The 21,121-nt window shown below is 39.0% G+C and overlaps 1 protein-coding gene across 2 annotated transcripts in view; it reads right to left on the reverse strand.

The window, feature by feature from the left end:
- Positions 1-21,121, reverse strand: part of LOC115918894 — a 33,689-nt gene that overhangs the window by 4,681 nt on the left and 7,887 nt on the right. For both annotated transcript variants that reach the window (XM_030993497.1, XM_030993495.1), the window contains exons 5-15: positions 20,811-20,979; positions 19,562-19,644; positions 17,857-18,077; positions 15,816-15,976; positions 14,741-14,849; positions 11,638-11,775; positions 10,476-10,652; positions 8,977-9,336; positions 6,593-8,065; positions 5,600-5,773; positions 3,323-4,711 (exon numbers count right to left, since the gene is read on the reverse strand). In XM_030993497.1, coding sequence (XP_030849357.1) covers positions 3,323-4,711; positions 5,600-5,773; positions 6,593-8,065; positions 8,977-9,336; positions 10,476-10,652; positions 11,638-11,775; positions 14,741-14,849; positions 15,816-15,976; positions 17,857-18,077; positions 19,562-19,644; positions 20,811-20,979 — 4,454 coding nt within the window. The remainder of the gene's footprint in view (positions 1-3,322; positions 4,712-5,599; positions 5,774-6,592; positions 8,066-8,976; positions 9,337-10,475; positions 10,653-11,637; positions 11,776-14,740; positions 14,850-15,815; positions 15,977-17,856; positions 18,078-19,561; positions 19,645-20,810; positions 20,980-21,121) is intronic.

A 21,121-nucleotide genomic window follows, 5' to 3' on the forward strand; every position in this document is an offset into this window, starting at 1 on the left:
TGCATGAAAATAACATTCTAAAATATGTTTTGCATTGAACTCTATGCAAATTTAAGGGGGCTCTTTTCTGATTTTCGGGGGCTCTTTTGGGCATTTTGGGGGCTATTTCGCCCTGAGCCCCCGTGTATTTTTTTCACTGTCGCAACTATGTACATAAGAGATAGGAGACTGCAAACTTGCCATTGATTGGAGGACATTCAATCGCAACTCTTTGTAAGATGGGGCCCAGAACTCACATAAGCTGCCTTATCTATTCTGCTTAACTTTGGCTTTTCCAATGTCCTTGATTTCAACCCAACTCTTGAAGCTGCAATAGCCTCTGGATGACATCAAGGTGACGTGTTCCCTGAACTCATCCCTTTCACTTAATTCTTTCAAGGATATCACAAAGCACTTCTATCTACTTCAAAACTTGTACCAATATTTATAATACTTGCAAATGTGTCCAATTAGATCTTAATTAAACTGTTCAACTGCATGGAGTTCTCTCATCTCCAGAATTATGGTAATCATGAACCCCTAAAAAAGAACATTTCTACTGAGACTAGGAACCAACCCATTTGCCTGTATTCTTACATACTAAAACTCATTTTGGTCCGCTCTTCTCATTATCTCATCTCCTTAAGAAGACCAGTGACCACTAAAGTGCATAATATTGCTGACCCTGCAAAGCCCTGCCTACTCTGAGCAAATACCATATTTCACATCATTATTTCTCCGTGTTAAAGTAGTCACTCAAAGAAAATTCATGACAACTGATAATTATGGACAAATTATAGATGGATGGAAAGACTTTCTCTTGTAAAATATGAATAATTTGCTGAAAAATCATTAAATATCATGGAAAGGCATAAATGCAATGCTGTGGCTAGCTGTGTCTCGCATGTGCCGCCACAAATCTTGACACTCTACGGAGGACATCTGAAGGCAGAAAATCTGAATCTCAAAATTAACATTTTTGAGAGATGATTTCTGCGGGCCCCAAACATATTTTGAAGAGGAAAGTTGCTATATTTTATCAGTAATGCTTCCCTTTTGCAATGATATGAATTTTGCATCAATTCAAAACACTTTTGGTTCTTTGGGTGACTACTTTAAATGAAATCATTGTTTTGTTATGCGTTCTCTTGTTAAATCTCATGTACGAGACAATCTTGTTATGCAGAATGTTGAACAAAAAATAAACAATTAAAACAAAGTATCACAATTTATCTAAGCTAACACATTCAGCTCTTCATGGAAGAATGATTCCAAATGTATAAGAATTTCTTAAAGATAAAGGTGAGTTCTGGTCATCCGATTGCATTGTGAAAGAAAAGGTGTGGAATGGATCAGAAAAAGTTGATCATGTAGCATGTAAGTACTGGTTTGTACTGCAAAGTTCTGGAGTCATCAATATCATAATAAATTTGGTCCAGTCTTGGTAAAGTAATAAGCACTGTACACAGAAAGATATGTATGGGACTACACAAATGGCGTTGGGGGCTACTAACCATTATTTCCTAATCTTTATATGCTCATTACTCAGCCAGTATACATTTTCTACCAAAATTATTTGGCAAATGACATTTATTTGTAATCTTGAACATTCAGTGTAATTTTCGTTTGATTCTGTGAGAATTAATTTTTTTTTTTTTTACCAGAACTCACTAATTATTTTAATTATTTTCATCCCATTACTCAGTACAGCTATCCTTATAAGGCATGTTTGTAAGTGCACTTGTTAACAACATGTTTTTTTTTTTCTTAAACAGTCACAGCATCTATCCCACATTCATTAATAGTTGGTTATGAGGTGACATTTTTCAGAGCCTGTGATCGCTTGTTCAAGCAGTTATTACATTGTCTGCCCCTTTTCATATCCCATACTCTATTCTGTAATGAAAGTTATAGTAGTTATAGTACTACTGTCAGGCTTCTAAAAAAAGATGTTGCATTGCCCTTTGTGACCGACCCAAAAATCTTGAAATCTACAGTCGGCTTTCTTTAAAAAAAATAAAAATAACCGTTTTTTAGAGATAACAAAATTTTAAAGCATTCAAAACTGAAAAATATCAGCCCAAAGAAGAAAAGGAAAATGATTTCTGAACGACTGACCAATGTTTTGGATTGGCACCTAAAGGGCAATACAACATCTTTTTTGTTTAGGCCTCATTGCAGTTCTTGAGGATTCCCTAAGCTACAAAGATATTCCTACTGACCCTGCGTCCTGAGCACCCTCACCTGTAGCAGGCTCATAAAGTGCACCTAGGTTGCGCTCCAGCATATCATCAAAGTACTTATTCAGTAACTTAAATACACCTTCATCAGACTCAACCTCAGGAACAGTACCTTCAGAACTTGGACTTGGATGATTCCCTTGTTGACAAGTTTGAATATCAAGAGGCTCAGTCACCCTTGCCTTGTCTGATGGGTTCTTAGCTACGTCTTCAAATCTATCGCATATGCTTTCAGGTCTCTTACTATCACCCTTCTCCTCCGTTTGCTGATATGTCTTACCTAACACCATATATGGTTTGCTCTGTATGCGGACAGGCAGCTTAACAATACCCTTATCGGTGCCTTGCTTGAAGGCAACACCCTCAGCCATGTAATCATTGGAATTATCCCTAGCAGTTTCTCCCACGCTTGTAGGAGATTGAGTGGTCTTACAGGTTACAGATTGGGATTTGAACCTTATCAGACGAGGTGCCTGTCCAAACCTCCCTGGTATTACCACTCCCTGGACACCAGACTTACCCTGCTTGGCATTCGTACATAATGGCATTTTGAGAATATCTATTAGATTGACAGGTGCCTTCCCTTGACTTGTGCTAGGTTTGGAAGTGTTATTGGATGAATTGCATGCAGCATGAACTGGGTCTTGATTAGATGGGGGTAGTATGTACAAAGTGCAAGGAGTAGAGGCTGGGAACTTTACCACTTTTTGGTCGAGTTGGCCCTGATGATGCGTTGCCTGCACTTGCTGCCTGGCACTCTGAGTGCTAACAGTGGCAGTGGTGGGATACACTGTCCCTGCATTGAAGGACAAAGCAGTTCCTGGTGCTTGCACCTTCCTACCGACGACATTACCTTTGACACCGGGATTTGCAACAGTTAAGATGTTTCCCGCATTCTGGTAAGGGAGATACATGAATTGCTGGGTGCCTAATTGCACTCCAACAGATGGTTGTGGTTTTACAACTACCTGCTGTGGAGGGGAAAGAACAGTCTTGTTAGTTAGACCAGAGTGCTTGGTTTCCACAGGAGTACCATCACCTCGAGTCAGCTGCCCGTTTGGTAACAGGAAGAACAGTTGTTCCCTGGGCACTGTAGTACTTACACTATTTCCTGAGGATGCTATTGCAGTAGATTGATTCCCTGATGTTGGCTGCTGAAGTCCTTGTGTTTGAGTCAATGCTTGTTGCACAGAGATACTGCCTGGACTACCTATGATGGTAGACTGAACAATCTTCTGTGACACTGCAGGAGCCAAGGTAGGCATGTTGGTGTCTTGCAGCAAGGATCCCTTCTGACTACCAACTAGGTCAAGGATGGGCATGTCCTCTTGAACACCTGTTCCCGTCTGTCCATGAATGGCATTCTCCATGCTAACGCATAATCTCTTTTCCGGCAATGCAGACGGAGACAGGCCAGACCCATCAGTCATCGCCTCTGAAGAGCTAGCAGATTTGCTTGATCCACTTGAGCTACTCTTGTTTGAGAACCATGGTGACTGCCTCGAGTTCTGAAGCTTCTGGGGCGATTCCTTCTTTTGGCCACTGGCAACCCTCATCTTTTCCACATGCTCAACAATCAACCTCTGTCTTTCTTCTGGTTTGTCCTTGAGAGACTCCCAAACTTTAGCATCTATGGTGAATGAAAACGTTTCTGTCTTTGTCTTTTTATCCGCACTAGGTGCCTCTGAGGCAGCTTGACTGGTCGTCTTGGTTTTCTTTAAGAATGGAACCTTCAATGTTGGTTCATAGGCAGACGTCTTAGTTGCTTTTGTGACAGGAGAGACAGTTGCAGGTTCACTAGTACCAGCTGTACGCTTCAGTATTCGGATAAACTTGTCGCTTGTGTCCCGTTGGTATGCCGAAGCTGAATGGCTACTGGAAGTTTGAAGACCAGTCTTTTTGTACGGTTGGAAACTCCTCTGTGCTTCTCCTGGAACAATGTGCTTTGTCATCTGAAACGTTGAACCTGCCTTCAGGTTCTGCTTGAGTTCCTCATGAACTTTCTTGAGCTTGGTTTCATCCGTCTCTTTATCATCATGTTGAGCATATCTACCTTGAAGAGGAACCCCTTTGACGATCTGAATCTTGGATCTCTTGGCTTTCTTCTTATCCCTGATGACCTCCCTTTTCTGGGCTCTCCTGCGCTTTGAAGACCTCATTGTCCTTCCTGCAATCTCCACACCAGAGTACAGATCCACCTTCACTCCTTGATTCTCTCCTTGATTCTCAGCCCCTTCCGCACCATTGACATCCACACCTGGAACTGCATCCATTGCAACAGATGTTTCGTAATCGCCATCACCATCACTGTTGTCGTACTCTGCGGTCTCATCGCCGTCACTGTCCGAGTCGCTGAGCTCGTCGCTGTCAACGTCTGAGCTGCTCTCAGAGCTGGAGAAGTCATCATCCACACTGCTTGCATCTACCGAGGAGGACTCTACCACTTGCGCTGGCTTCTTGACTTGTAGCTGGTACCAGAAAGCTGCTGCTTCCTACATCATGGGAGAACAAATTATGGAAATCATTGCAAAATTATGTCCTGAAGTATATTAAACTTTGAAGCCCCACTGTCCTACTTGTAGCTACTTGCTCCCTCTATATAGAAAACTTCCCCAATCGGTGCCTGTTGGTCCCACATGATCTTCTTTTTCTTATGTTAGTTGAGAGCTGAGTTAATGAGATAGCCACCTGTCAGTGACCTCGCTCTGTGGTCTAATCCCTTCTGGCCTAGTAGTATTGACGGTCTTTAAGTTATGTGTATTTTACTTTCTTTCTTGTGTCATTTTTGACAGACATGGCTCATTATAAATGTTCACTATTATTATTATTATCATTATTGAATAGTCTTTCACTATGAAAAGAACGTTACATGTACGTAAAGGTCATGCAAGTAAACTGTGATAGAAAATTGCATAGAAGCTTTGGGAAAGGTAAAGGTTTGTTACAAAGTAGACAGAAACTATTGTATTACAAGGTTTGGGGATCATCAAACTTTCTGAGTGGGACAGTCACGTTGTTTGAGACTTCCCTTCCCAACCTTTACATTTTCTCACCCACATTCGACCACCACACTGACCAAGGAAATAACATGACTAGGAAAGTATTGATCCCAAACCTTAGACCTAATGTAATATGAGGTACAGTACATGTTTTATTTTCCTCTTCGTTTCGGTCTCTGCACTTCTAAGGCCATCTTCTTTAAGCTTGTCATCAAAATACAAATGCTAAATTTCTATGACTAATCTGCTCTCAGCCAGTCAAATGCCATTAATTCAGTAGCTTACAACAGTTATTGTAACTTGTTATTGGTAATAAATTTCATGAAACAGGGCCCAGGTCGTAAATAAACCTAAAACACTTGACAGGAAATTTGCTGTTACCTGATTCGGACTAGGATCTTCCTCGTAGGCCTCAAACTCGTAGAAGAGCACCTCTCTGGCCTTGTGAACAACCTTCTGCAGCTTGGCCTCAATCGGCTCAAAGTCTTCGAGCATCTTGGAGAGTGTCTTGTGTAGCTCAGTGGTGCGACCCGACCTCTTGATAGGTTGTACAATCTGAATGGACAGATGAAACCATAGACATTGGATACATTACTAGACGGAAACATAATAAGTAGATAATAATACTGCAAGAAAGAACTTTGACATGACTGTGTAGCTCAGTGGTGCGACCTGACCTCTTGATGGGCTGTACAATCTGAATGGACAGATGAAACCACAGACATTGGATACATTACTATACAGAAACCTAAGGGGATATTAAACAATGCTGCAAGAAAGAACTTTGACATGGCTGTGCTGTTGGAATGGCCTTAAAGTCCTCAAGATTCTTAATGCATGCAAGTAGTCTTAATAGATAGATATTATGATGACCATCTATCATAACAGAGCTCGACTGACTGGCAGAGTTACCATCAATGGTAAGTTTTATGCAACGGGCCCAAGGAAATCAAGGTAAGTAGGCCCGACACCATTTGTGTATTCCCATATCCATCTTTCTGTATACAGTGCTTGTTACTTTACCAAGACTGGACCAAATTTATTATGATTTTGATGACTAAAGATCCTTGCAGTACACACCAATACTGACATGCTACATGATCAATTTTTTCTGATCCATTCCACACCTTTTCTTTCACAATGCAATCGCATGACCAGAACTCAACTTTATGTTTAACCCTACTACGGAAAGTTTATTGTCCTTGAATTCAAGTCCTGGTGGGTGTTTCACAAAACTTGTCATCTGTGACAAATGACAGTTTTTGTTATAAGCTACTGAAATCCTTGCTTCTGATTGGTTATCAGCAGATTTGTCACTGATATTTGGCATTTGTCATTGAAAAAAGGCTTTGTGAAACGGGTCCCTGTACTTACCGTTTTTCTTCCTTTGACGATGGTCTCTTCTTTCTGGGCGAATTTCTCGATGAGCGCCCTGAAGGACTCCACGCTGTCACAGACCAGCTCAAATTCTCCCTCAGGAGGCAGGATCCCTGGGAGAGGTTGCGGGGGAGGAGGGGTGGAGATTCTCCCCATCACCTCCTGGTTCATATCACCCTCTGCTTGGTCGCCATGCACCACATCCACTGCCTCTTCCTTTGGTGCCAACTCTGCTTCGATCTCTGGCAGTGCTTCTCCTTTTTCTACCGGTTCCACATCCATCACTTCTTCCTTCAGTGCCAACTCTGCTTCGATCTCCGTTAGTGCTTCTCCTTTATCTACCGGTTCCACATCCATCGCTTCTTCCTTTGGTGCCAACTCTGCTTCGATCTCTGTTAGTGCTTCTCCTTTTTCTACCGGGACATCGCTTTGTGCAGTCTCCTCTGAGTTCTTTCCAGTGTGGCCTTCAGAAGCATGTCCATCTTGGCCACTTACATGTTCATTATTTGAGCCTCTGTCCGATTCCATCGTAGAATCCACTTGGTTCTTACTGTCTTCTTTGGCACCTGAATCTTGGATGTCAATGGAATTTGAATCATTCATGCCGTCTTTACCAACAACTTCATCCACAGTGTCGATGACATTGCCGCACTGGTCCTCACCAGCGACCTCATTTCCAGATAGCTGGGCAACCCTCTCATCAATGTCCATAACATTGTTAGACTGGTTCTGGTTTAGGCTACTAGGGTCATCACTGGATATGATGTTCTCCAGTCCGTTCGTATCCTCATGGGCTTCAAGCTCACCACGGTTTTGGACCTTCTCTGATGAAGCTTGGACATTGTTTCCATTGATTATCTCCTCCTCTGATTTATTTTGGTCGACTTCTAATATTTTTAAAACGTTATCATCATCTTTGGAGTGAGTCACACCATCATTGGAATGCATCAGATCCTTACCGTCTGCTTCATCTACCTCCATCACACCATTACACAGGGCATGCTTTGAGGGGGATTCCCCTTTCACTTCAATTGGGGAACTCCCTTCTTGAGCCATACCACTCTCACTAGTCCTTCCTTCATCTTTCCCGGGTATACCATCAACATCATCATCAGCTGAAATTGTTTCAAGGTGCTTATCATCAAAGTTAGCTATGCCCTCTTCTGTCTCCTGAGATACAGTCCCATCCTGATTTCCTGTCCTCCCCGGACTACCATCACACACCGCTGAAGACTGTGTTGCATCAGCAGATACCGTCCTATCAGAATTTTGGTCCTTATCTTCAACATTCGCGTCAAGGTTTTGTGAGTCGCAAACAACGTCTGTAGCGCCCTCTGTGTCTCCATCCCCATTATGGCTCTTCTCTTCTTTCTCCTCGTCCTGCTCCTCTACATCAGATCTCTCTAGTTTAGCAGCTCGTCTGCTCGATCGTCTGGTCGGTGTTATGATGGCCATCGGCTTAGCGGGCGTCTAAGGTCATAATGGAAGACAAGAAAAGGAAGATCAAAGTAAGCGGTTTGATTTGTTTCCCGTGGAAATTCAGAACCTTTTCAAAAGACAATAGATATCATAATTTGATAAACTGATTTGTTATTGATGTGCATGTTAGAAAATAAATGTATACTTAAAATAGTGCATGAAATTCAAAGCAATGGCGGTCAAAATTTTTCTGCAGTACTGTTTAATGTAGTTCCCATAAAAAAAAATGTATAGTTACTTATCTTATGTTTATATTTGTGTTATATTTTTTTTTCCCACTCTTTGTTTTTGTTTATCTTTGCTTTACATTATGCTATGAATGCTTTGGGAACTATGCTTGTACAAGGCCTAAGGGCTTCATTTATGTAGTTCCCCATTTCATTTCTAAATTTGTTCATGAATAATTTTGTATCTTTTATATCAATGTAATCTTTAATCAAGAATGAAATAAATGCGAATTCAATTCAATATTCAGAAAGAAAGGGAAAAGGGAGGGAACAGAAGAACAAACAGACTTTCCAATCACTGAATCCCTTTGTTCTCTTTCATTACTCCCATCTACATGTAGCAAGCTCGGTGCCACCCTTGATCACCTTAGATATTACCACTCCAGCAAAGCAAAGAGAGTCAATGCTAATGCGTATTGACCTCTAGCACTGCATACTTGATGAGAGGCAGGTATTTTACACAGATACACACACCACACACTATTGCATAGACTGCACACAATAGCACCGATGTGGCTGATCGGTAAATTTGACACTAGACTTACAATTTGAATTTTTAGATTTTTCTTTTTAATATATGTGTGGATATTAGTGGCCCTCTTTATGGCTAGATGCACACAACAACGCTTCCTCTCAGAACACAATTTTCAAGGGCACATGGGATGGAGAGCTCACCTTCTTAAGAGCTTGAGATGGAGTGGAACCATCTTTCCTGGGCCTCCCCCTGCCTGACGGAGTACCAGCGCTGGCCTGAGAAGGGGTTGCAGTTCCCTCACCAGTCTCCTTAGTTTTACCAGTAGTCTCTGCTTCGCTTTCGGTCCCTGCATCTTTCCTGGGTCTCCCTCGCTTCTTAGGCCCTTCGCTAGCAGGTGTTTTACCAGCTCTGGCAGGTGTGGTACCAGTCTTATCAGTTGAGCTATCATTGGGGTCTGCGTTTTTCCTAGGTCTACCTCTCTTCTTGGGTCCCTCATTGGCTTGAGAAGGGGTCCCAGTCTTGCTCTTCTTTGTCGGGCTCTTTTCTGCTTTTTCCACTTTCTGTATGTGAGGGTAGGTGTAATAGGAGTTGGAGGGGAAACAAATAAAATAAAACTAGAATTACACTTAAAGCGAATAATACATCTTAACAAAAAATGTATGGGTTCAGGTTAGTGACTCCCCAACCTACATTCTAAAATTTTGCTGTGCCCCCATACAAATTTTAGCAACAGCTGCAAAATCGCCAAAAATGAGATTGTTTTTATCTGCTGTCAACAGCCCGACGATCCCTTCCAAAGAAAAATTAATTCATAACTGGAAATTACAGTGCATAATTTTCACTGGAATCCCTTGAAAACTCTGAAAGAATTTAGCTCCATAAAACATTTTTGCACAGGGCAGATCACATATAATCCCATTATTATTACTTAAAAATACATGGCAACATTATCTGCATTATCAGTATCAGCAGCAGCCGCAGGATCGTCAAAGTAATTATTCTAGTTATTATCGTAGAGGTGTTGTGGTCTAGTGGATAAGTCACCTGATTGCAGATCACAAGGTACAGGGTTCGGGTCCCGCTGCAGCACTAATGTCCTTTGACAAGACATTAATCTACATTTGCCACTCTCCACCCATGTGTAAATGGGTACCTGATACAGACCAGCCAACCTCTGGAGTTCAAAAACTGTATTCTTTAATCCCAAAAGTTGTATTTTACTGACAAAAGTTGTATTCTTAAAAATAAACACAGACTGTTACGCGAATCAATGCCTCGTACAGTTCCTACACACAGGAAGAATATATATTGTATGGATCATTGGTTAAATATGCATAATTTCGTCATGACTGGTGAGTTTGATGAACCAATGAATATCCCCAAATTGGTGATATGTGAGATGCTTGTAGGATACTTTACAGGACAGAATAGCCATTTTGCCATTGAAAATGGCAAACACACACAAAATAAAATTATTACAAGAAAACAATTGTATTTTATTGAGGAAAATCATACTTATTTGCTTCTAAAAATCATACGAAATACAACTAAATCGTACTGGTTGGCAGGTCTGCTGATATGCTTAAGCGCTAGTTACTTTGGCAGCTCGGCTATAACCAGGGTAATATGTTTAAGGCGATATATAAATATCCGTTTTTATTATTTATTATTCCAATAAAAAACTAGATTTCCGTTTTACCTTTTTCTTTGGTTTTTCTTCTTTGATCTGAGCCTGGCGGTAGATCCTGAGATCAGTGGACAGGAGGTGAGGAAAGTAGAGGTAGCTAGCCTTCTCGTCATCTTCTCCCAATACTACTACGCGCTGGTCCTCCACGACGCTTGTATCCACACCAAACCATACATCGTAGTCGGTTTCCTGTGGAGCAGCAAAATAAATCCCTCATTAGAGCATATTACTTCAAAACAATGATATAATGCATAATAAAAATAAAAGTCTGAACAAAGATGTTACGTCATAACACAGATATTATGCCCAAAAAAAGATATTGTTTAAAATATATTTCATCAAATATTAGAAATACATTACACCCCAAAAAAATAATTACATAAAAATAAAGATGGTACGAAAATTGGGATATTTATGCAGGAGGGTGTTTTTCCACAAAACTTGTCATTAGTGACAAAGGACAGTTTGTGTTATAAGCTTCTGAAATCCTTGCTTCTGATTGGTTATGAACAGATTTGTCAGTGATTTTTGTCATTTGTCATTGAAAATAGGCTTTGTGAAATGGGTCCCAGAATGGTCTACACCCAGCAACACTTAAATGGCATTTATCCCCCCCCCCCTTTAAAGTAAATGCAAAACCATAACCTCTCACACAATGAAGCTGCAATTGTAAACAGCTCTTTTCTTGGCAAACAAATTTTACGAATAACCAAATTTAATGCTACGTCAGCTGCGATAGGGTTAGAGTTAGGGTAGTTCAAAGCATGAAACTCTCATACCTCTAAGCCATTTGTGAAATTGACCCAAGTTTCATGCATATTGCAAGCAAATGTTTTTAGTTTTACAGTATTTATAAAACATGCCAGGGGAGTGTTTCCCATAGACTAAGATTGACTTTAAGTTGGACTTGATCTATGGCAGGCTGTTCATGCCACTGGTTCCTCTCAACATTCCTGGCATTGGTCTCTCAAGGGACGTACAAATCATGGTCACAAATTCACTTAAATTATGTAGATTTGTGACATCCCTTGAGAGACCAGTGGTGAGAGCAGCCAGTGGCATGAATGGCCTGCCATAGTTCAAGTCCAACTTAAGTCGATCTTAGTCTTTGTGAAACACCCCTGAACAAATAAATATAGCCCTTCGGATGGCTACAGGCCTGGTTTATACTCACAAATAGATGGTCACACATGCCCTTGAGGATCCATACTCTTTCATAGATGGAAAGGTCGTGGTACTGACGACCGGTCAGAGGGTTCATGTCACCAAGGACCTCAAAGAATCGCTCAGGGATGTAGAGATGGCGGGCAACCTGTGGAAAGGGACAATACATTATTATAAATTGCAACCCTTGAGTTCATCCTCATATGAATTTGTACACTTGACCATGCAAAAGGAATATTTGATAATAATAGCTGCAATTTATACATGGCCACTTCCATTTTTTTCCCATGAGATATTACAAAAAAAGCCCCCCTAAATAATCTGAAGGAGGTGTTTATATCAATGAATTGTATGATTTCTTTTCTCTTTTGTTTTATTTTTATTATTATTTTTATTATTATTATTATTATTATTTTTATTTACTTTTTACTCCAACTAGCCTCATTAAATGTATTGCAGGAAAGACGTAAGATAGTTCCTTGTGTTGTGATTAGGTTTAGGGAAAGTCTTAGGGGTGGGTCTAAGGAAGTTAGCAATGGATTGAGTGACACTGACGACAGAGCCATGTACCTCTGGACGATATCCTCTGCTGTGAGCCACATGAGAACTAACTTTGTGTGAAAGAATATGAGTTAACCCTTTCACGACAATCATTCCACATTTTGTGGTTTGGCTCAATAACTTTTGACTCAGAGCCCTGAAGAATGTAAGAGATCCATTTAATATAGAACACACTGCATCCATGTTTGTTACATGACTCTATTGGTTTGATGTCAGGAATACTAAAAAGGAAAAGGAGTTTTAAAATCCTTAAAACCCAAGTCCACTCCAAAAATAACTTACTTTCAATAGAACAAGAATTATCAGACAAACCAATCAAAAAGAGTTTGAGCAAAATCGGACAACTAATAAGAAAGTTTTGAATTTTTAATGACATGAAAAACTTTGAAAATCACTACACAAATTGGCAACTCACTCATGAGTCTGTGATGTATGGTCCTGACTGTCCACTAATTATTTTCTTTATATCGATAATATAAATTTCCTATTTTCACCCTAAGAATCTAATTTCTTCACACCAGCATCCAAGTTAGATTGTTAGTAATATGTTTTTGTGTGGATGCACAAATAAAGAGTAATTTTTGATCCGTAAAATCATGAAAAATTGAATTTTGATAAACTATTTATATAAAAATCAATAATTATGAATTACAATATTTAGAAAATAGTATCAATTCTTCAAAATTCATAAAAGTTTTTGGGAAATGTCATGCACGCAATATGATACAAATCATATAACCTGGGCAAAGGCATGGGGATATCAAGTTTTGGGTGATAAAAAGGGAAATTAATGGGATTAAACTATATAAAGCAATTGATAAGTTGTGAGGACATGACGTCACAAACTGATAACCATCTTGGCAAATTGTGTTGTAATTCTCATTGTTCCATAGTTTTACATACTTTTTCAAAAGTTCATAACTTTCTTATTAGTTATCCGCTTTTGCCTAAACTTTTTTTGATTGATTTGTCTGATTTTTCTGCTTTTATTGAAAGTAAGTTATTTTTGGAGTCGACTTGTCCATTAAATTGGCAAAACATTGACAAATTCAAAATCATTGTGTTTCATTCGAAATCTGCAATTTTGTCAATTCTTTCACAACATTGATGATAATGTATTTTGTTTTCAGAGACATTACATTTAGTTCTAACAGGCTAGCAATAAGAGAAAATACTATTGTTGCCAATTTGAAGAACAACATGTGACCAATTTAGCCCTAAAGATAAATCCTGTCCTGAAAGGCTTTCTGCAGACAATGTGCCATGTCCTACAATGTAGTGAAGAATGATCATCTGGGACCCGTTTCACAAAGCCTTTTTCAATGACAAATGACAAAAATCAATGACAAATCTGCTGTTAACCAATCAGAAGCAAGGATTTCAGTAGCTTGTAACAAAAACTTGTCATTTGTCACTGATGACAAGTTTTGTGAAATGCCCCCCTGGGAAGGCGTTTCACAAGGCCTTTTTTCAATGACAAATGACATAAATCAGTGACAAATCTGCTGTTTACCAATCAGAAGCAAGGATTTCTGTAGCTTATAACAAAACCTGTCATTTGTCACTGATGACAAGTTTTGTAAAACGCCCCCCTGGGCAGGCGTTTCACAAGGCCTTTTTTCAATGACAAATGACATAAATCAGTGCAAATCTGCTCTGTTAAAGGTAATACAAAGTTTTGGGAAATTTTGAAAATTTGGTGGATAGTGAATCTTTACAATTTTGATATATTTGGATGCCCCTGTGGATGTATTATGGGCACTAAAAAAAATTAACCCCTAAAACACTTCCGTTTTTAAAAAAAATTGAATATAAAAATTTAACGGTGCTCCCGGTAAATTTTGATAAATTTCAAATAGCGCCTACGTCCGTACAATGGTAGCTGCGACCATAAAAATCTCAGAATATGTAGTTGTGATATATAATTTCCAAACGGGAATATCTAATCGGTCGATTTTAGTCAAAAAACATTGTTTCATAGCTAAATTGATATCGTGACCTTGAGAGGGAGCTATACAACATAAAGAGTTTATTATTTATAATTTCATAACTTTAGACTCGATTTCAACCGGGACAACGATCAATGAATATTGTAGGAATGCATATGCTTTCAATATGTTAATTTGAACCAAATTCATGACCCCATACCAAAACTTTGTAATACCTTTAACCAATCAGAAGCAAGGATTTCAGTAGCTTGTAACAAAAACTTGTCATTTGTGACTGATGACAAGTTTTGTAAAACGCCCCCCCTGGGACCCGTTTCACAAGGCCTTTTTTCAATGACAAATGACAAAAATCGATGACAAATCTGCTGATAACCAATCAGAAGCAAGGATTTCACTAGCTTATAACAAAAACCTGTCATTTGTCACTGATAAGTTTTGTAAAACGCCCCCCTGGGACCCGTTTCACAAGGCCTTTTTTCAATGACAAAAATCAGTGATAAATCTGCTGTTAACCAATCAGAAGCAAGGATGTCAGTAGCTTATAACAAAACCTGTCATTTGTCACTGATGACAAGTTTTGTGAAATGCCCCCCCTGGACTCACGCTTTGTCTTGTAGCACTGTCAACGTTAAGGAAGGCGTACCAGATGTCTAGCTTCTTCCTCAGCTTGTCTTGCCAGAACTCATAAGGCATGGCAGGCTTTTTAGATACCCTGTAGAAAATAGGAACAAAATGTCCTTATACAGTCAAACCTGTCTATAAAGACCACTCAAGGGAGACAAGAAAAGTGGTCTTTGTAGACAGGTTCCTTTAGTACATGATTCAATGAGAAACTATTTTCAAGGGAAACAACAAATGTGGTCTTTGTAGACAGGTGGTCACTAAAGCAGGTTTGACCGTGGAGTGAAACATGTCTATAAAGACCACCCAAGGGAGCAAGAAAAGTGGTCTTTACAGGCAGGTGGTCTTTGTAGACAGGTGCCTATATAGTTCATGTTTCTTGTCTTGCCAGAACTCGTAAGGCATCAAAGGCTTATTAGAAACCCTGTAGAAAATAGGAACAAAAAAATACAGTGAAACCTGTCTGTAAAGACCACTCAAGGGAGACAAGAAAAGTGGTCGTTATAGGTAGGTGGTCTTTATGTACAGGTTTAAAAGAGAAACCGTTCATTCAAGTGAAACTAAAAATGTGGTATTTATAGACAGGAGGTCTTATGTACAGGTTCCTTCAGAACATGTTTCAATGAGAAACAATTTTCAAGGAAACCAATAATGTGGTCTTTATAGACAGGTGGTCTTTATGTCTTGTGAACAAAATGGTGTGGAATCGATCACGAAAGGTTGATCATCTTGCATATAAGTATTGGTGTGTACTGCAAGGTTCTGGAAGCATAAAATGATAAGTAACTTTGCCCATTCTTGGTAAAGTTACAAGCACTGTACACAGAAATATGTATATGGGGCTACACGAACATGTGGCATGAAAATCTGTCCTGATTTTCATGTTGTTACATGCCATATTAAGAATATGAAGACATTTGAAGAGCCATGCTTTTCAGGGAACATGTTTTATCTGATGTTCTTCCACACTTGCATAATAAGAATGATAACGCTCACAAATGATTTGTCACCTCTTCCCAGAACTCAACCTTCTCTTTAATCTCCAGTACACACTTACCTTTTGCGATTGTATCGCGTTGTGAGAACATTGGTGAAGATACGCGCTACAAGCTGGCTGGACTGCGGGAGGACAAGAGCCCTCTCTAGTTCAAAGAGAGAGAACTCTGGCAGGTACATATTCTCACGGCAAAGCTTGAAGAACTGTCCAATAGCTGGAATCTACAAAGATAGGAATTTTACATAATTAAAAGAACTGATTCTGCAGACAGCTTAGCTTCAGCTAGACTTTACAAAGCACAACATGCATACATGTAATGAAGTCGATGCACCTATTTGACATTGACATTGACATTTCACGTAACCTACTTTGCTATGCGCTATATACTTATTTAATGGCAAGTGGGGCAGCAGCAAAACATTACTGTACAAAAGTCCTATCGCATACTTATCTATCATTGATCATGTGACCTCGTTTAGACCAATAAGATTGCAAGTTTTTAGTATGCAGGATATAATAGGAGTTATGATAGCATTTGCAATCATGTTTAAGCTCTAGCTTAAGATGGCAGTCTCCTGAATTTTTCGATTTTGAAATAAATTGTGACCTTTGCGTTATTTTATTATGTATTCCATATTTTTTCACACTCATTATTATCTGAGGGGTCCACAATTTACAAGCTTTGCTTTTCAGTGGACCTCTCCATTTCCTCAAAATATAAATGCAGTTAAATTTTAAAATTCCTTTTTTGTCTTCCTAAAATGTATAAATTATTATTAAGATTTGTTTATTACAAATGTAACTATGTTTTGTATACATTTTTACATTGTATTCGTTATTATGTATTGTATTTTGTTGGAAATGAAAAAATAAAAATGAATGAAATGAAATTTAATTATTTTATTGATTTATATCATGATATCATTATATATTTATCCTAACTCTTGTTGATAATGTAAATTTATGTGTACCTAGTAATAGTACGTACTTTGTTTATTTCTCTCTGATGTGTTGAAAAATGCAGAAATCAAATCAAATCAAACAAACAGATTGTACATATTCTTTTCAGATCAAATTAAACAGACAGGTTCCATCTTTAGTGGTAATCAAAAGCAAGATGAAATTAGAGGGAAATAATGCTTGCACAGGCTATTGGAAAATTTCCATCATCATTAATGGCAGTGAAAAAAATACACGGGGGCTCAGGACGAATTTGCCCCCGAAATGCCCAAAAGAGCCCCCGAAAATCAGAAAAGAGCCCCCGTAAATTTGCAAAGAGTTCAATGCAAAACAAATATTAGAGTGTTACTTTTATGCAGGCAAGCTTGAAAAGTAGCCCCCCCCCCCCCATTTTTTAATTTTTTTTTTCCCTGTTCCATCACCATCAATGGTCTCAAAAGAGGGAAAGGAGGTGTCTTCAATAAAATTTAAAAAAATTGCAAGCAGGTCAAAGATCATCGTCATCATCATCATCATCATCATCACCACCACCACCATCATCATTATCACCATCATCACCATCATCTTCATCATCACCATCATTAAGACCATCATTTTCATCATCATCATCACTGTCATCATTTTCATCATCATCATCACTGTCATCATCATCATTATCATCATCATCACCATCACAATCATCCTCATCATCATCATCATCATCATCATCATCACCATCACAATCACCACCACAATCACCACCACAATCATCATCATCAAAGGTTTCGAAGAAGGGAAAGGAGGTGTCTTCAATCAAAAAATTAAAAAAAACTTTGCAAGCAGGTCAAAGATGCTGTGAAGAGTATTCTGAGAAGAAACCATGACCTAGCATTGTTTATCCATCCATGAATGAACCTGCATTCAATCAGCAGATGTATGAGATTTATTGTATTATTACCAATGCATCTAATGTATGTTAATTATGCATTCAATATATTTGTTTAATTTTGTTTATTATCTGTATAAAATTATATACACTTAAAATATTTGATATATATATCAAACCATATTATGTTCATGAAAATGTATGATGACAAAAAGAAAAAAGATGCAGAAACCAATTAATCAAATCAAGTCAAATCAAATCAAGAAAGTCTCGCACCTCCCACATGGACTTCAGCTGGGTCCCGAGCGGCTCCTTCAGGAGTTCATCCTTCTCCCATTCTACCAGTCGCCTATTCAGTCTCTCCAGCTCAGCTTTCCTTTCTATTATCCTCTGCCTTCTCCTCTCTTCTTCCTCCTTCTCTAGTTTTTTCTCCATGAAGTTTGCAACGGGTGACATGGTGTTCCTGTTTTCAAGGATTCTCTGACTGACCCTCCTCCCTGTTGACAGAAAATTTTGAGTATTAGAAATGCAAGAAATATGATCCAACATTTACAACGTTAAATCTGAGATGCATGGCCCTACATGTTGTCAGTGTCTGTGGTATGGTGTAATATTGAAGCCCTTAAAAAAATTGCGCTTCAAAATGATCAAGAAGTGCCTCAAAAAAGTAAAAATCTTTGAGTCACCGGTTTTACCATACCAGTACTCGTTTTCCCCAATAGACTGTGGTATTATGAAATTTCGATTTCCTATCATAAATATCTTGATAATCAGACAGGCGATCGGCTTGTAAAAGTCATGGGGTTCCTGACTGACATAAAGGTTTATAATTATCATTGCAGCCTGAGCTAAGTCCAGGATTTTGTTTCAGAATCTGAGACAAAGTTACCGGATCCCTTAAAGTCAAAGATATAAAGTTGAGGAAGTGATTCAGGTTCTGGGGTGTGTTTCATAAAAGCTGTGCGTAAAGTTACAAATTACTTTACAAATGATTTGAATATGAAGAGCCAAATGAGATGAGAGTTAGTGTAGGAAAAAATGACTGCAGAACACTTGGTGCCATAGCATAAACCTGTGAAATATGGTGACAAACTGTCTTTTCATTTTATTACTAGAAAACTGTCCATTTTCACATGATAGTCATTTGGTTCACCTACAGAAAATTGGTATTTTTTGCATTCATGAAATCTATATCAGAAAAAATTATCCCTACCCTAACAATTTGCTTCACCCATAAGAACTTGTGTGTGCACTGTGAAGTGAATAGTATAGTAATAATATTGGGTTCTTGTATAGCGCTCATTTCTGTTAGACTCACCAATCCTGGCACTACCGATTATCACCGTGGCTTAAGTACAGTTGCCATTAGCCTGGCGCTCTGGCATTTCAAGGAATTAATTCCTGCTAGGTACCCATTTACAGCACCTGGGTTGGGTGTTGCAAATGTAGATCAATGTCTTGCCAAAGGACATTGGTTCTGTGGCAAGACTCAAACCGCGAACATTGTGATCGACGGTCCGGTGACGTAGCCACTGAACATGACACCTCTTTGTATAGCACAATGGTGCAGTGAATAGTACAATGATTGGGAGGGTCACGGGTTAGAACACATTATAAGATGACGACGTGGATCCTAATCAAATGATTGGTTAAAAGCATACACGTGACCAGGCATTTATTTTGCCTAACACATAATTTGGATAATGACCGGTCATTATCCAAATCATGTAATAAAACATCATTTTACAAAAAAAAAAAAAAATCTTATAAAACAAATTTAAAAAAAAGAATTCTGTTCGGGCATTAGTAAAATTACCCACACTCAGTACCTTCAAAACAGTCCAAACACCCTCAGCCATCGCCTCGGGCGTGTTAGACTGTTCCAAATGTACCTTGTGTGGGTAATTCTTACTAATGCCCTCACTGCTGTGTATTATTTGTATACTAATATTGTGTTCAGACTAGCCTAGTTCACACTTACCAAATGTTGAGCTCATGGTGGTATCTTGCTCTGCAGTTTGCGGGTCATTGTTTCCATGGAAATGAGTCTTGTCTCGTATATGCCTGGAAGAATAGCGGTAAGAGGTTAAAACATTACTTATCCCCGTATAAACATACCATAAACACAAATGAAAGTATTATAATCTTAGGGAGTTTTCATTACAGAGTGTGTGTGTATTGGGTTTTTACAGACGTGTATCAATCAGATATGATTATTTACGTCTGGGGACCGACCTTTAAACGGCACCATCCGAAAGACATGACTCAGTTTCGAACCTGCGTTTTCGACTGAATCAGTTTGTAACTTCCAATTTTAGCTGGATTACAGGCGCAAGCCACAACGCCTAGTCATTACAGGATACAAGTACTGGGTATTTATAAAAAAGAGCGAGAGAGTGCTCAAAGTCACAGGCACTCTGCAGCATTATAACCATCACAAAACCAATGGGTTTGAGTTGAGTGTAGCATTCAAAAGTGATCCGCAGCCAGCCGTATGTTAACATTCAACAGAAAGTTCTAACGTATATGGCCAACATAAATATCATGGGGTGAGGTCAAATTTCATATTCAAAAGGTAGGCCATTCATTAGGCCTAAAAACAAAGATGTTGTATTGCTCTTCGCGACCGACCCAACATTTTTTTAATCTAAGGTCGGCTTTTTGTTTTTACTGTTTTTTCGAGAAAAAAAGAAGAAAAAAAAAGTTTGAAAAAAAAAATAATTCTGACCCATGTTTTGGCACGTAACGGGCATTACAACATTTTTTTTGTTTAGGCCTAATTATAACAAACCATTTATTGTCTCTTGAAAGCCAACTCAAACTCTTTATTTACCTTGAGAGTTGAGTGAGCTTCTGCTCAAAATGACACTCCATCATCTGTGCCTGCCGAGAGACGATCTGCTCGACTTCATTGCAATTCGACTCAAACTATCCTTGTATGGAAACTCAAACTCTATTCTAACACCAAGTGAGCTACTCAAAAAGGCCCTGTACATGCCACAACATATTCACTTAAAAACCGTCAATACTACTGGGTCAGAAGGGATTAGACCACACAGCGAGGTCAATAACAGGTGGCTATCTCATTAACTCAGCTCTCAACTAACATAAGAAAAAGAGGATCATGGGGGATCAACAGGCACCGATTGGGGAAGTTTTCTATATAGAGGGAGCAAGTAGCTACAAGTAGGACAGTGGGGCTTTAAATAAACTTAACCCTTCTTTCCTACCTTGAGAGTTGAGTGAGCTTCTGCTCAAAATGGCACTCCATCATCTGGGCTTGACGAGAGACCATGTGCTTGAGTCCATTGTAGCGGTAACAGTTCTCAAAGATCTGCCTGACATCAGCAACGAACTCAGTGATGGAGGTATACTCCACATCCTCAAACTTTTCTTCAACTAAAGGAAGAAACAAAACAAGTGGGAGCAAAGTCAGCTTTAATATTGTACATGTGAGGAGCTGGTAGCAGTTCTCAAAGATCTGCCTGACATCAGCTACGAAATCAGCGATGGAGGTGTACTCCACATCCTCAAACTTCTC

This window comes from Strongylocentrotus purpuratus, unplaced genomic scaffold (genome assembly GCF_000002235.5).
Source record: "Strongylocentrotus purpuratus isolate Spur 01 unplaced genomic scaffold, Spur_5.0 spur5_scaffold_20, whole genome shotgun sequence".
In the NCBI taxonomy this organism is placed as follows: Eukaryota; Metazoa; Echinodermata; class Echinoidea; order Camarodonta; family Strongylocentrotidae; genus Strongylocentrotus; species Strongylocentrotus purpuratus.